At 52.1% G+C, this 14796-nt stretch overlaps 2 protein-coding genes across 11 annotated transcripts in view; one reads left to right on the plus strand and one right to left on the minus strand.

Moving 5' to 3' along the window:
* The first annotated feature begins 93 nt into the window (after positions 1-93).
* Positions 94-13639, plus strand: RAB3IL1 (RAB3A interacting protein like 1). Of its 10 annotated transcripts, none has more exons than XM_088175584.1 (12): positions 94-551; positions 4225-4459; positions 4645-4740; positions 6161-6238; positions 6845-7060; positions 7903-8031; positions 8760-8888; positions 8976-9088; positions 9374-9397; positions 10689-10788; positions 11377-11443; positions 11779-13639. In XM_088175584.1, exons 1-12 carry the CDS (start codon positions 409-411, stop codon positions 11859-11861), a joined length of 1413 nt encoding a protein of 470 aa, XP_088031710.1. In that variant the 5' UTR covers positions 94-408; the 3' UTR covers positions 11862-13639. The 10 variants fall into 10 exon arrangements, with proteins under 10 accessions (XP_088031710.1, XP_014734291.2, XP_088031711.1 ...); XM_088175582.1 differs by lacking the exon at positions 94-551 and adding an exon at positions 936-1276; XM_088175586.1 differs by lacking the exon at positions 94-551 and adding an exon at positions 1364-1671.
* The window catches only part of LOC106854756 (acyl-CoA 6-desaturase), a 22847-nt gene continuing 20423 nt past the window's right edge, over positions 12373-14796 (minus strand). The window contains exon 13 of the mRNA XM_088175594.1: positions 12373-13985. The gene's annotated coding sequence lies outside the window, so the exon portion shown is untranslated. The remainder of the gene's footprint in view (positions 13986-14796) is intronic.

Raw genomic sequence — 14796 nt, forward strand, 5'->3', positions numbered from 1 at the left:
CTCAAAGTTTCCTGTCGGCACTGTCAGTTCTCATCCTTCTTGCCTTTGTTGGCTTCTGGAAGCACTTCTACCTTTCTAATCCGAGGACCCTCTGTCGCTGCAGCCACGCCTTGGGAGTTAATAATTACAAAGACTAATTACTTCTGGTGCTGCTTTGCAGAGCTGAAGATCTTTCACCTCCTCCCAAAAGCTCCCTGAAGATAGCAAAGGTTGCAGCCGAAGACATAAACATCCCGGACAAGTTCTCAGACTTGAGAGCATGGGCTTGGCCTGTGTGGTCCCCATGGATCCCAGCCATGAGGCAGGGCAGGGCTGCAGGTGACACGGATATCCAGGAGATGCTGGGACAGAGAATTGCTCCCTGTGTGGTATCCAGGGCAAAACCCTGCAGTGGGCACGAGGATCACCATGTGTGACTGTCCTGCCTCTGGTGCTGGGTCTGTCCCAGAGGCAGAGCATGGACAAGCTGAGAGCAAGGAGGGAGCTGTGGCTGTGTATGGAGGCTCCAAGGGTGTACAGCTGCCTGGAGGGAAACCCAGGGCAACGGCAAGGTAGGATGTGATGGGAAATGTCCGCTGAGGGCAGGAACAGTTTTTGGTTCAGAATCCCAATGCTGTCAATCCACAGATGGCAATGGGATCCGCTATGGGACAGGGGTGACAGCAGGAGTGGTTTGCCGGTTGGGTTCCAAGCCAGTGCTCTCCTTGAAGTATAAAAACCCTGGACAATCAGCAGCCTTTTCTCCCCTAGCCAGGCTTCCCCCATCCTTCCACTTTCCTGCGTTTACATCCCAGGTTTCCCCTCTCTATCGGCTTTGTGGGGCACCGTTTTGGTAGTGGGGGGCTACAGGGAAGCAGAGATCCACCTGCAGCCCATGGAGGAGCCCAGGCTGGAGCAGGGGCATGCCCAAGGGAGGCAGTGACCCCACAGGGAGGCTGTGCTCCTGGCAGAGCATGGGGGCAGGACAAATTCCAGCCCTGGAGCTGCCTATTCCTGAAGGACTGACCCTGTGCAAGGGACCCACGCTGGGGCAGTGCATGAAGAACTCCTTGGAGAAGGAGGATTTCTCCTGTGGGAGGAACCCCACTCTGGAGCAGGGGCGGAGTGTGAGGCATCCTCCTCTCGAGGAAGAAGGAGCAGCAGAGACAGCAGCCCCCATTCCCCATCCCGCAGACGGGAAGGAGGCGGAGGAAACCAGGAGCCATTCCGAGCCGGGGACGAACAGCGGAGCGCAGGGACATTTCCTTTTCCTTCCTCACCGCCCCGCGCTGAGCCGGTGGGTGACAATTCCCAGCTAATTCCCAGCTCCAGCCCGTCCTGCGGAGCGACCCCTCAGGCCCCGGCGGCGCTGAGGGCGCAGCCGCGCCGGCATCACGTGAGGCGGGGCCGGGGATCGGCTTGGGATCGGCTCCGGGAACGGCGCTGGATCCTCCGGGCAAGGATCCGGCTCTGATCCCTCCGGGCACGGATCCTGCGGCGGCTCCGGTTTAGGTCCCTCCGGGCACGGCTCCTGCTCCGGCTCCTCCGGGCGCGTCTCTGCTTCTCGCCGCGGTTTCTCCCCCGGGCACGGCTCCCGGTGCCGGCGCGGCTGTCCCGGCCATGGGAGCGGCGGGCGCTCCTCCGCCGTGAGCAGCAGCGGCAGCAGCGGCGGGACCCAGCGATGTTGCGGGGGTAGGTGCGGGGCTGGACGGGGAGGGACTCTGTCCGTGTGCCGGGGCTCTGTGTCTTCCTAGAATCCTGGGATGGTTTGTGTGGGAAAAAGTTCCCTTCTGGAAAGGACGCCTTCATTAGACCGGGTTGCTCCAAGCCTTGTCCAGCCTGGCTTGGGCACTTCCAGGGATGGGGCAGCCACGGCTTTTCTCTGGGAAATGCATTCCATCACCCTCACAGGGAAGAAGTTGCGTAAGGAGATGGAATAAGGAGGCAGCAGCATCCCCAAACACAGGACTTGGCATTTCATTGCTGAGGCAAAGACAAGAAACTCCAGTGTGTTCTGCTATAATGTAATGACATAAAAACATAATAAACCACTGTCGGATGCTTTGCCAAACATTTGGGAGATGATGCTGAGCACACATAGGATGCTGAGCCACTGTGAACTGATGCTGGTCCAGGCATCTATCCCGGTGGGGATGGAAAAGTCAGGCCCTGCTCCTAAACCTGCAGTAAGAGTTTAACCTGGAGAGAGCCAGAGGTTGCTTGCACGGGAAACAACCCCGTCGGATCAGAGCTGCAGGAAACATGTGGGGCCCGCTGGAAAAAGTGCAGATCCTGCACATTTTTTTGCTTTTTCTACAGAAACCAACTTTAGAAGGTTGTGGGGTGTTGGGGATTTTTTTTTTCTTTTCTGTGTAGGTTTGCATTTCTTGTGTCAGAGCATGACTCTTAGGATATGATCCATTTTTCCTGGAAAGGCAACTAGCTAGCAGTCAGCAAGAGAGGGAGTGTTTGTGGTGGTCCTTTGGTCTCTGGGATTGGATTTCAGAGCCCCACCTGGACACTGAGCAGAATCCAGCACAGTCAAGGCTTCCAAAGGGATTCTATTTGCACAGAGTGGAGAAAGAATGAGCTACTCCATCATAGATGGTTTTCCAGGATATGTTTTTGGCATTACAGAGTGTGGGTGGGACTGCTTAATTCCTCCATATCCTCCAGTTTTCTTCCGTAGTGTGTGGAAATACGCTGAAATATCTGTCTCCTGAGGCAACTTTCAGCTGAGAATTACAGAGTCATAAAAGAACAACATTATTTTTTCTTCCTGTGGGTTAGACTAAGTGTATTTCTGTCAGTAGACTGGTGAAATGTCCTGTTCTTTGCTGCTTCTTTTTAAAGTCATTTTTACCCTCTGTGCTCTGGTTTCCTTGTTCCTTTCTGGTGTGATTTCTTCCCAGTGTTCTGAGAGTTCTCCATGTGTGCTTTTCCACATGCTTTCCTATGATAGCAGAGCTGATTTAGCTGGGAGCTGCTGCTTTGTTCCCTCTTTGGAAGGTGACTGTGGACGGCTGTTGGTCTTGGACAGCTTGGGAGGCACAGAAAGGGAGAAAATAGAGTGGAAAAGGTGATAGGACACTCTGGGACTGAAGAGATAAGCCCAGCCTGTGTGAAGTCAGAGCAAGGGGAAAGAATGTGGCCCGGCTGAAATACAGGAGAGGAAAACACAGAGATGGGGCAAAGGGAAGAGGAAAAAGTGAACCTGAGCAAAAAGAGGTGATGGCTGCTCTGCAGGAGGAGGTGGTGGGCAAGGAGCAGTGTCCAGGAGCGTGGGAGGAGGTGCATGAAGAGAAGGGCAGCAGAGCTCAACCAGGGCTTGTGAGCCAGAGATAAACAGCAGCAGGTTAATCTGCAGGACAGTGTCTGTGTCTGGGCAGGATAGAAAACTTCCACATTAGGAGGGCTTGGACACGCTGCCCCTGCCTTCAAATGGAGGGAGATTCCATGAGGAGAGTTCAGTGAGGAAGAGGAGGAAAGCAAACACCTCAGTGACAGCAGTGCCCTGCATGCAGGCACTCAAATGATGTTTCCCATTCCTAAAACTTCTCCAGCATCTGTGTTAATTTGGGAGTTGACAGAGCCCTACTGAGCACAGGGTGCAGTGTCCTGGGTCACTCTTCTGGTTTCTTCTTTCTAGGACATCTCTGGTTGCTGGCCACTGAAACTAAAACATAGGGCTTCGACCCAGCCTGGGGAAAGTACACTGGTTTAAACATCTCTGTGGAGGATTTAGGTGGGAAATAGGTGGGAAAATAGGTTAAAAATCGGTTAAAAATAGATCTTTTTCCCCTGAAGCAGGTGCAGAGGGGTAGAGGAAGGCTGGGTTGGCAGCAGAGGGGATTGGAGTCTTTATATTAGGAATGGGAAAGCTGTATTCCTTTCTTTTGCTGCTTCAGTAGGGAAGTCTGACCTTAAGTCTACCAGGTGTATCCTGGAATCCTAAAAATCCATCTGCAGGGTGTTTTTCTTGGACAACAGGTGAGAATGGGATCCCTGGAGGAGCTGTCCTTAGTTCTCCTGCCTTATCCTCAGTTAATAAGCACGCCCTGCCAAAAGGGCATTCCATAGGGATGCAGGGCAGAGGAACTGGTGCAGCTGTTGCTGCCCAAATTCTTGCCCATCACCCTCCCTGCCTCATTCCCACTGCCCGTGCCTGGGGCTGGATGTGTTGTGTGTTGGAGGAAGGCTCTGGGTCACCCCCACGCTCATTTTCCCTGTGCTGTTACCCCACAGCCAGGTCAGTGTTGAGGAAGAGAGCCAGAATCCACCCGCTGTGGGACACTGGAAGCCCCTGATGCCATCCAAAGGTGACAGGGAGGAGCCAGAGAGTGGATGCCAGGATGCTGGAGGTGTGCACGAGCCCCAGTCCACGGAGCAGCTCAACGTGTCCCGGCTGCGCAGCTCCTCGGTGGAGATCCGGGAAAAGGGATCAGAGTTCCTGAGAGATGAGCTGCACAAAGCACAGAAGGTGAGCCCCAGGGATTTGGGGAACTCCTGGGGAGGGTGGCACAGGTTGGAGCAGGGGGGGCTTTCCTAGAGGTGATGACAGGAATCTTAGGTCAGGGATCAGGTGCTGGGATGGGGAGGAAGGGCTGGGGTTGACAGGTTGGAGGAGGGCATCAGCATTCCTGTACCTCTCCGTTTCCTCAACAGGAGCTGAAGCTCAAGGACAAAGAATGTGAGAGATTGTCAAAAGTCAGGGAACAGCTGGAACAGGAGCTGGAGGAGTTAACAGCCAGCCTGTTTGAGGTACCACCCTCTTCCTTTTACCATCATTTCTTAAGCTAAGCTTACATCCAGCTCCTTTAAGACAGGCTTTCCCTGGACTTCCAGCCATCCCCTCCCAGAATTTCCTCCTCTTCCCTGTTGTTTTTTCCCACTTGGAGAAGCAGAGCTGGCCAGTGCTGCAGGTGGAGCCTTTACCTGGATTTCTTTCCCCTTCTAGCAGCTGTGGGGTGGCATAAAGAGCACAGTAGTTATCGTTCCAAAATGTGGGAATAGCTGGAGCCAGGCACACTCCCTGTCCGTCTCCATGCCTGCTCTGTAGTCTGGGCAGCTGCTGTGCAATAGAGATGATTCCCTGGCTCATCCCAGCCATTGCTGGGGGTGGGAACATGCTGGATATCCTCATCCACTCTGCTCCAATGAGTGTCCACAAGGCCTGTTTTGTTGGCTTTGTTTTGTTTTGGTATTTTTTTGTTGTAACGTGATTCTTGCCAAGCTGTATCCTGGCAAAATCCCATTCCTAGCAGCTCTGATGTCTGGATCTGTCTGGATAATGAGGAAAGCCAGAGCCCATCTGTGCCTTTGAAACACAGGGCTGTGAGAGCCAAGGGAGCACCCCCTCCCAAAATTTTGGCTGTCTGAGCACAGGGTGATCTTGGAGATCATGCAGCCAAGGGCTGTCCCCTTCCTTTCTTTGGTGGTCTTGGCCAGATGCTGTTTCCAGACTGCAGAGAGGCCCCAGCTGGGCTTCATCCTTCTCTTCCTGTGGGAGAAGCTTCCAAGGCAGTTTCCACCATTTGGCCCCCAGGTGAGCCCCAGCTCCTGCTGTGTCACAGCCTTGCCTGGGGCAGTGGGGACCAGCTGCTCCCAGAGGGAGGCAGGAGCAAAGTGCAGTAACAAGGCAGACAGCAGCAGTGCCCTCACCAAGATGTGGAGCAACAAGTCTGGATCAGGATCAGAGCCACAGGCAGCAGGCAGGGTCAGGAATCAGTGCAGGGATCACCCAGCAAGGCTGCAGTGGCTGCAGGAACCAGGCTGAGGTGAGGTTGGAGTCACAGAGCTGTTGGAATAGGGGCAGGCACAGCTGTGGTGTGGAACAGGTGGGTTCTAATGTTAAAGCAATTCCCAAGGGCAAGGAAAGGCAGGTCCTTGCTTCTGGCATTCTTCTCAGCAGCCCCTATCAGTGAGAGATGACCTTGGCCAGCTAAACTCCTTAACTTAGCCAGCTGCACTCCTGGAAAGGGGATGCACTCCAGGCTCTGGCACTGGGAGCCTTCTCTAGGAAATTCTCAGGGAAGGCTTGGCACAGCTGATGGAGCACACCCCTTGGATGGGCAGGGATGTCTGTCCCTGTGCCTGGAGCGTGTGATGTGCCAGATATGTCACCTACCTTGGCTATGTGAGCTGGGGTGCAGCAGCTGAATTAAAACTCTCTCTGGTGCAGGAAGCCCACAAGATGGTGAGAGAAGCCAACACCAAGCAGGCTGCAGCAGAGAAACAGCTCAGGGAGGCCCGGGGCAAGGTGAGTGAGTAACTCTGTGACTTCATTTTTGAGATTGGTTTGGTGGCATCTCTGTCCAGCCTGGCCACAGGGCTGGTTTTTGGCTGAGCAGAGTGAAGTGCAGCTTCAATTCTCTGAGATGTTGTGGTCCCTTTCCAGCAGACACTGGAGTGAGAGGGAAAAGTCTTCACAGACATCCTTGCAGTCTTCTACTGATCCAGCTCTCACTTGGGAAATGGATCCACAGAGAAATAACGAGTTTAATTGTCACAGCTCTGGGATGGAAGGATAGAGCCAGGACCCGGGGAGTTGGAATTTCCTAACACGGCTAAATCACAGGGCTGCTCAAATGGCTCCATCTTGAGGAGAGAGAAATTTCTTTGGAGTTACTGGTTCTGAAAAAAAGCCTGGGACAAAAGGGGTAGATTCCCAAACAGCTGCTGTTTAAAATTCTGGATGACAGTGGCACTGGGAGGATGGGGAGAGGCTTGGTGGCTGGGATTGTAGCTACTTTCCTGTGGTTCCAGTGTTTGATGGGGTGCAGCAGAGTTGTGGTTTCAGAGTTTGATGGGGTGCACAGCCTGGAGCCCAGCAGGTGCTGAGGGTGCCTGTTGCCTGTGTGCCCAGATTGACATGCTGCAGGCAGAGGTGACAGCCCTGAAGACGCTGGTGATCACATCCACCCCGTCCTCCCCGAACCGGGAGCTGCACCCGCAGCTGCAGAGCCCTTCCAAAGCTGGCTTCAGGAAAGGCCACGGGCGCAACAAGAGCACCAGCAGTGCCATGGTGTCAGCTGCCAGCCAGAACGTGGCTCCAGAGCCTGCCAGCCGGGAATGCAAAGAGGTGGGTGAGGAACATTCACTGCATCAGCCTCGGGAGCTCCGGGCTCGCGCTCCCCGCGGAGCTCTGTGGCCACTCAGCAGCTGTTCGTGCCTTGTTCCCGAAATTTGTGCTGAGGCAAGCACTGGAGGGTTTCCTTTTGTGGGGATTTCCTCTTTGTTGGGGCAGGAAGCAGTTGGGGGATCGCTGAGGGGCAGATCCAGGGGGTGCCAGTGCTGTGAGCGGGTATCGAGAGCTGCCGAGCACATGCCAGTTCCACTAGCCAGATGTGGGCACAGCTGTCCTGGGAAGCAAATAGGAGGCACTTGGTCAGGAAAAATGAAACTGAAGAAGAATGTGGTGGGGGAATACGTCTCACTAGTGATTTTTTGGGAGCTGCAGCCTGTGTCGTGGAGAATTGTTGAGGGAACACAAAGGCTTGTTAAAGATTTGGATCTGTCATTTTTTCATGGAGGCAGCTTCCACAGGATGCAAATCTCGTGGGGTTTCAAATCTCAGGGCTCAGTCTCCGGAGTGCCCAGTGTTGTGTATCAAGGATGGGATGGATTTTTGTCCCTCAGAATCCCTATGTGAGAGGTGATAAAAGGGAACCTGGCATTCAGAGTTGGTGCTCTATGGGAAAGATCTTAAATTGAGCCTAAAAATGGTGATTTCTGTTCCCTTTTTGCACCTCACGCTGAAGTCTAAATATGTGGCTCATGGCCCTGTGGTGCCTTGAGGACCATGCTCAGTTCCTGCAGGGGAGGACTTGAGCCTTTCTCTGGATCTCATGTTTTTTACCTCCCTCTTTGCCTGTCTCTCTAAACCTCTTCCTTCACTGTCTGTCTCTCCCTCTGCCCTCCAAGTCTGGTTTCCCTGCTCTCCTCTCCCTGCTCCTTTGCATCCTCCCTGGGAAGGCTATCCACATCACCTATGAGCCAGGCTGGCAAGCCCTGGGAGCAGATGCTTCCTCTTCCTCCTCCTCCTCACGGCAGGTAACCAACCTCTGGGAACGGGTGGGACCCACCTGCCTCTCACACTTCCAGCCTTTCAGTTCCAGCTTCCTTTTATGCTAATCTCCATTTTTTTCCTTTCATTTTGTTTTTTTCCATCTTGTGTCTCTGAAGCTGCTGCTGGTCCCAGGTGAGCAGTCTCCATGGCACAGAGGGAATGTGCTGGAATCTGGGCTTCTCCAGCTGCATTCACTCATGTTCTTTATGTTGCTCAGCTTAGTTTTATTCTTTCCTTTCAGAAGCTTTTGTTGGGCTTGTAGGAGCTGCTCTGTCAGTCAGGTTGCTGCTTTGCCCAGTGATCCATCTGGGATTTAAATCCCAGATCCCACAGAGTCTCCTATTGCCCCTCAGCTGCTCCCATCATTCCTGCCACGGGTTGAGCATGCACTTCATCTGTTCAGTGGTTGTGTGGTGGCTTTCCTGCAGCCACAGGAAGGAGGAAAAGCCACCTGGAGGAGACTGGGACAGAGAGGTGCCTGCAGGCTTCTGGCACACACGGCCCAGGGTGGCTGTGTCACTCTGGCACAGAACTGCTGCTGGGTGGGAAACAAGAGATCCTTGGAGCCAGGCAGCTTCCCTCAGATACTGCAGTGGTGTCTGAGCCTCTCCAGATGCCAGAGCAGATGTTTCATGGGTTTCCTGCATCGTGACAGGTACTTTCTGACATGGCATTCCTCCCTCTTCCCCCTCCTCTTGGACGCTTGCTGCAGGTCGACTCCATTTTATTTGCTGAGTTCCAGGCCTGGAAGGAATCTCCAACTTTGGACAAATCCTGCTCCTTCCTGGACAGAATTTACAGAGAAGATGTAGGACCTTGTCTGGACTTCACCAAGCAGGAGGTGAGGGCTGGGAAAGCAGGAGCAGCTGGCAGCTCTGGAGCATTACCTTGCTGGAATTCATCCCTGCTCTCCCCTGTCTTGCTGCAGCTGTCGGAGCTGGTGCGAGTGGCTGTGGAGCAGAACACCCTCACCATCGAGCCAGTGGCTTTCCAGACTGTCCCCGTGGGCAAGGTGGCAGCAGAAGAATGTGGTGGCCCCAAGTAAGGACCCTGTGTCTCCCTGCCTTGTCCCCTCCTTGCTGCTGGTTTGTCCCCTGTCATGGAGGGGTGTGACAGGCAGCTTGAGGCCACTTCACACTAGCAGGAGTGATGTGATATTCCAAAGAAAGAGGAGGGATTTGATTCAGATATTAAAGTCCTTCCTTACCTTCCGAGGTGTCCCTGTTTCCTACCATTCTGCAAATTTATTCCCCAAACGACCCATCCTGTGTTTATCCTTATCGGTTTCCTTTTGATTTTTTAAAATTATTTCTTTTGTCTTCACAGTGGCTTCCGGTCACAAATTGTAACGTAAGTGAAATATTTATTGTTCAGCCAGTGATCAAAGGTCTCTGGAGCATTAACAAGTCACTAACTCAGCACCTTGTGGCAGCTTGGAGGCTTTTGCTGAGCTGACCTAACTCTTTAACCCTGTTTAAATTCCACCCAGGCAGGATGGGAAGGAACCCATTGGCAATAAAAGACCCAAAAGGAATTTGTTCCCTTTTTTCCCGGAAGCAAAACATTGATTTTTATGGCAGTTTTGGTTAGTTTGGTTGTGATAGCTGTGGTTTTACACCAAGTGGTACCAATCAAGCAAGAGTCACTCTTTTCCAGGATGTTGCTATGCTCAAATATGTGGCTCCTTCCAGGTATCTTGTTTACAGAAGTTTTGGTCATCCTGCACCTCCTGAGAATTTATTCTCCTTAAGCTGTGTTAATATTTGGTCAATGATTACTTCTACTTGCATCTGGACTCTTGGAACCCGTGCTTCCACTCTTGGCTAATGTTTGCCTTGAGAGCAGTGGAAAACAAGGCCAGGGACAAGCTCAGGAGCTCTCTGAAACATCTGCTCCCCTCTGCTGTCACCTCCTGGGGCTCCCCAGAGAGGTTTTTTGCAGTTTGGGAGTGATGTTCCTCTTCCTACTGAGTCCCTGAGGAACGTGGTGATAACTGTGCACTAGAAAATTTTGCTTTATTGCTTGAAGTGGTGGTGGGAATCATCTGCCTTGCAAATAGCAGGAGAAAAGGGAAGAAAATAAAGGAATGCTGCACCCCTTGCTGATGATTGGAAAAGGCTGTTTTCACCCTCTGAAATCTCAAAATTGGGAAACCAAGCTCCTTTCCTGTATGCCCAAGGAGGGGTTGGCTTGTTTTGAGTTCTTGGTATGTGCAAATCCTGCTCAAATGCTGGATCTACCTGTTTTAGGGCCAGCTTTGGTGCCCAGCCAGCATGTTTACATCTCAGCAGGAAAGCTGATACACCTGAGCCTGCCCTGGAATGTGGGGGACATGTGCAGAGACCAGGGGACATTGTCTGTGCTCTGCTCCAGCCTCACCTCTGTAATATTTCATCTGGTTTCCTCTGGGGCTGTGTGTCAGGGAAAAGGAGCTTTCACCTAAAGTCTCCTGAACTTGCCATTTATGGAATATTTCCAGGAGCAAATGAATATCAGCCAAGGGTTTGGTTTTTTTTCCTTCTTCATGCTGCCTGACCCAGGGGTGGCTTCTGCTCTCTCACTTCCATGTCTCCAGGTGGCTGAATTTCTGGATCTGTGCTGTGCCACTGGATTGCTGAAGTGCTTTTCCCTTTTCCTGCAGGAAATGTGCCCTGAGCGGGCTCCCCAGGACCTGCAAGCACCGGATCATGCTGGGAGATTCTGGAAATTATTACTACATTTCCCCTTCCTGCAGGGCCAGGGTGAGTCCCTCATCTCCTCAGGCTGCCTTGACTTTCCAGAATTATTCCATGCCCTGCAGTGGATGAGTTCCTGAGGGTCAGCCCTGGAACTGAGGAAAAACTGGGGGATTTGAGGTTGTTCCTGAGGTTGAGGTAGCTCTTAGTTGATGGTTAGGGAGCAGATCCAGCTCTTTCTTCTGCTTTCAGATAACCTTCAGTGTGTTCATTTGCCATGATTTCATTCAGTACAGAGCTTTGATTGTTTGGCTTTATTGTTATTATTTAATTCCCCTTTGTAAAACACAACAATTTTCTGCTCTTTAGAGGCTGTTGCTGTTCCAGCCAGATCTGTGCCTGGTTGTGGGAACAAATTGTCCTTTCTGTGCAGGGGAGGGAGAAGGTAGATTGTTTGTTAATGTTACTGTTGGGGCTCTTGCTCAGTGGAGGATTTTAGAAGTTAATTCTTTCCTGAGCTGCATTTTTGCAGAGCTGATCCCACAAAAAGTTGGTTTTTTTTCTGTGCAAGTTTGACTCATTTTCATCACTCGCACCAAGTAATGTCTCAAATCTTTGTTCCTTTTTTTTCCCCTCTTTCCCTCTGTCCCTCAGATCACAGCAGTGTGCAACTTCTTCACCTACATCCGCTACATCCAGCAAGGCCTGGTGAGGCAGGATGGTAAGAGCTGGCTCCAGTGGGATGCTTTCTGTGGAGGAATTGGGAGGAATTGGGAGGAGCTGTTTGCAGTGACATGAGTGGGGCCAGCTGGGGCTGTCTGAGAAGCAGATAAATGACAAAAGAAAGGCATGAGGGGAGGAGTGGAGCATCTCTTCCTTGCTTATCAGCTTCCTGGGGGCTTTGCTCTGGGGTGGAGGGTAAGGGGTGCCCTGATGGGGCTGTCCTGCTTCCCTTCCTTTTGGGAATGCTGGGAGCACAGCAGAGCAGGAGCTGGTGGCCGGATGTGCCCTCCTGACTGATTTTTTCCCCTTCTGTGCCCCCGTTGTGCTTTGCAGTGGAGCTGATGTTCTGGGAGGTCATGCGGCTCCGGAGGGAGATGTCTCTGGCCAAACTTGGATTTTATCCCAGTGAGATGTGAGCAGAGCCCTGAGCGTGGAAGGAAACTGCTCCTGGAGGAAGGGCTTGGAGTGCAGTGCCTGCCCTGCTCCCTCCCACCTCCCCTCTGCCTGGAGCAAGGAGCAAGAGGCACAAGTTCCACCCATCCAAGTGTGACTGGAATGCAGCTGCCACGCTGCCCCTGGAGCTAGGCTGGCCCTGGCTGCTCCAGGATGGCCATCCGTGGACTCTGGACTCTCCTATATGCTGTGTATATCCATTTTTTTTAAACCTTTTTTTTAATATGCAGCCTGCTCTGGCATAACCTGAGGCCTGTGCAGGATAGGAATTCTGCACCTTCGTTGTGAGCCAGTCTGTCAGGACAGATGCTGGCTGTCTGTTCCACTCGTTTTTTTTGGGATGGAGGGTGCTGTCCCCGAGGTCCTACTGACCACAGCAGCCCTGAAAATGCCAGCAGAGCACAATAATCTTGAACAGTTTGTTTCCAAGTACTTCCTTGTTCCTTTTCAAGGAGCCTGTGAGAGGAGCTCGCTGCCAGCGGAGTCACAAAGAGGGAATTGTTCCTGTTTTTAGCTGGATGTTTGGCTCTGGGTTGTGCAGGCTGGGGAATGGCTGGAGCTGTGCACCTGGGGCCTCCAGCAGAAGAAAGGGAGCAGGAAATTCCCTAACTCCCAGCTGGCTGCAGGATTTTTCCCCCTGGACTAGGGAATCTGCTGCAGTTGTCAGAGGCAGATGCAGGACCCTGTGACAATCCCTGGTGTGAAGTCCCTCATGATGCTCCTAAACACAAACCTCACCCACAAACCACCCTTGGAGCTGTTCCTGCTCCTGAGGGAGCTTTGGGCAGTCCTGTTCCCACTCTTCAGGCAGAACCCATGTTCCCAGGCTGGATTCTTTGTGTCTCCAGGAGGAGCCTGCCCAGGCTGGGCAGTCCCAAAGCCCAGAGGTTCCTTCCCAGTGTTACATCAGACCTGGAGATGCCTGTCCACTGGGAATCACAACTTTTCCTGGGCTGCCATTCCCTGGTGAGGGAATGAGACCTTTGTGTGCACGTGGGGGATGTGGCTGAAGTTCCTGCCTGCCCCAAAATGTGCTGGGAGGGAGGGATATCACTGGGGCTGTAGGAATGCACAGGCCTGAGGTCAGACCCAGGTTTATTAAAGCCATGCCAGTATTTTGTAGCTATTTTAGCCTTTTTTTCAGTGACTCTGGAATCAGCTCAGCCATCACTCACTCTGGGGTTTTCACTTCTGACAGGGTTGTCACCCTGTCCCTCTGTCACCCTCAGCAAGCTGGTGCCCATCCATAATTCCATCTTCTCCTGAAGGATATTACAGCAGGAACTCAATTTTTTTCCACTGAGCTGCTGTATTTTGTCTAGAGGAGAGAGCAATAACACAGCTTTGGTTTCCCCAGCTGTGGATTTCAGCTCAGGTGAATTCCACCCCTGGAACTCCTCCCTGCATCTCTTCCCCCTGTCCTTTTGATCTCTCCATGTCTTCCTGTGCCATGAGCTGCTCCACTGCACAAACCTTGCAGCACTGGGAACGAGATGATCTCTCTGGGTAGGAGATGTTTTGGTTTGTGGGATATTTTTCCCCCCTCGGTGTCACATTGAAAAGCACTTTGAGACAGAAGGAACTGGAGCAATGCCTTGTCTGAGGTTGTCCTGCATTTCAAACGAAGCAGAGAGCACAATTTGTGAAATTTGTGAAGGAAAATGAAGTCACTCCGTTAGCAGCGGGATGGTTGCACCCTGCTCTTTCATAAAGGAAAATAAACATTTGCTATTAACCTCTACAAGCCTGGTTGGAGTTGAAAGGTTGGGGTGCTTGGGATGCAGGAGAAAATCCTACAGGATGGGGTTTGGGATGCTTTTATTAATCAGAGCAGGTACCTGTTCTATCTGAGGGAAGCTGAGGCGTCTCCTGGTCCGTTGTGTCTCCTTTAATTTGCTGGCTCAAAGCACTGCATGGGTGCTGGGTAATTGGAGGATCTCCTTGCTTCCTCTTTCCTGGTCACTCTCCCCCCTCTCCTCTCAGCAGGCAGAGGTTTTGGGTCTCTTTGGTTTCACTAAAACCACTTGTACCACTTCCTTTAACGTGGAAGATCTCCTCATCCCCTCTGGGAGATGACAGTGGGAGAGCTGTGTACAGAAAGGGGTTTAATTTCATTTTCACTGAAAAAGCCACGCAAGAATCTGGTTGTGCAGCACAGTCAGGCAGCCACGAGAGGGCACAGGCAGCCCAGGCAGGGACTGTCCTCCCTCCATCCCTCCCTCATTCCCTCCCTGTCTTCTCTGGGAGAATGGAGCATCTCCAGGTCCCACCCTGCAGCCTCTTGACAAGGAAACATTCCTGCAGCTTCCCTGCGCTGCTGGGAAAGGGAATTGGGAAGCTGGAGAGTGGAAAGGAGAGGGAGAATTTGGATTCTGTAAAGGATGGTCAGCTGAGAGACTGGGAATGTTTTGTTGTGTCAGGGTCTTTCAGTGTAATGTCAGCAGGGATTGCTGTCAGAAACTTCTCTGTGACATTGGCTCCTAAACTTCTAATGTATGAGAAGATATCATGTCCCCTATCCACAACCTTTTCCACCTGAACTTTCGTGCTGTTTTTTCCCTCATAAATAAACCAGAGCTTGAGCAGAGTCTCTGGTACCTCCTGCAATCTTCCTTACATCTATTTGCCCCCACAAAGGGTCTGCCAGCCTGTCCTGGACCAGAATAAAGAGCTTCAAAGGGATGGGAGTCCAAAAATCTTTTTATAGACGTGTTTGACTTGCTTGATTTTATCTCTCTTTCCCTCAAGTTTGGGAGAGAAAAGGGATATTTGGATGATGCTGGAGGTTAGTGTTGTGCACAATTAGATGCTTTTAAGCATTTGGAGATTACTTTTTGAGAAACTGGGGTTTAGAGCAGAGAGATTTGCTTGCTCCTGGCAGTTCCCTGTGTGTGCTGG

The sequence above is a fragment of the Sturnus vulgaris genome, chromosome 18, assembly GCF_052056855.1.
Source record: "Sturnus vulgaris isolate bStuVul1 chromosome 18, bStuVul1.hap1, whole genome shotgun sequence".
Classification (NCBI taxonomy): domain Eukaryota; kingdom Metazoa; phylum Chordata; class Aves; order Passeriformes; family Sturnidae; genus Sturnus; species Sturnus vulgaris.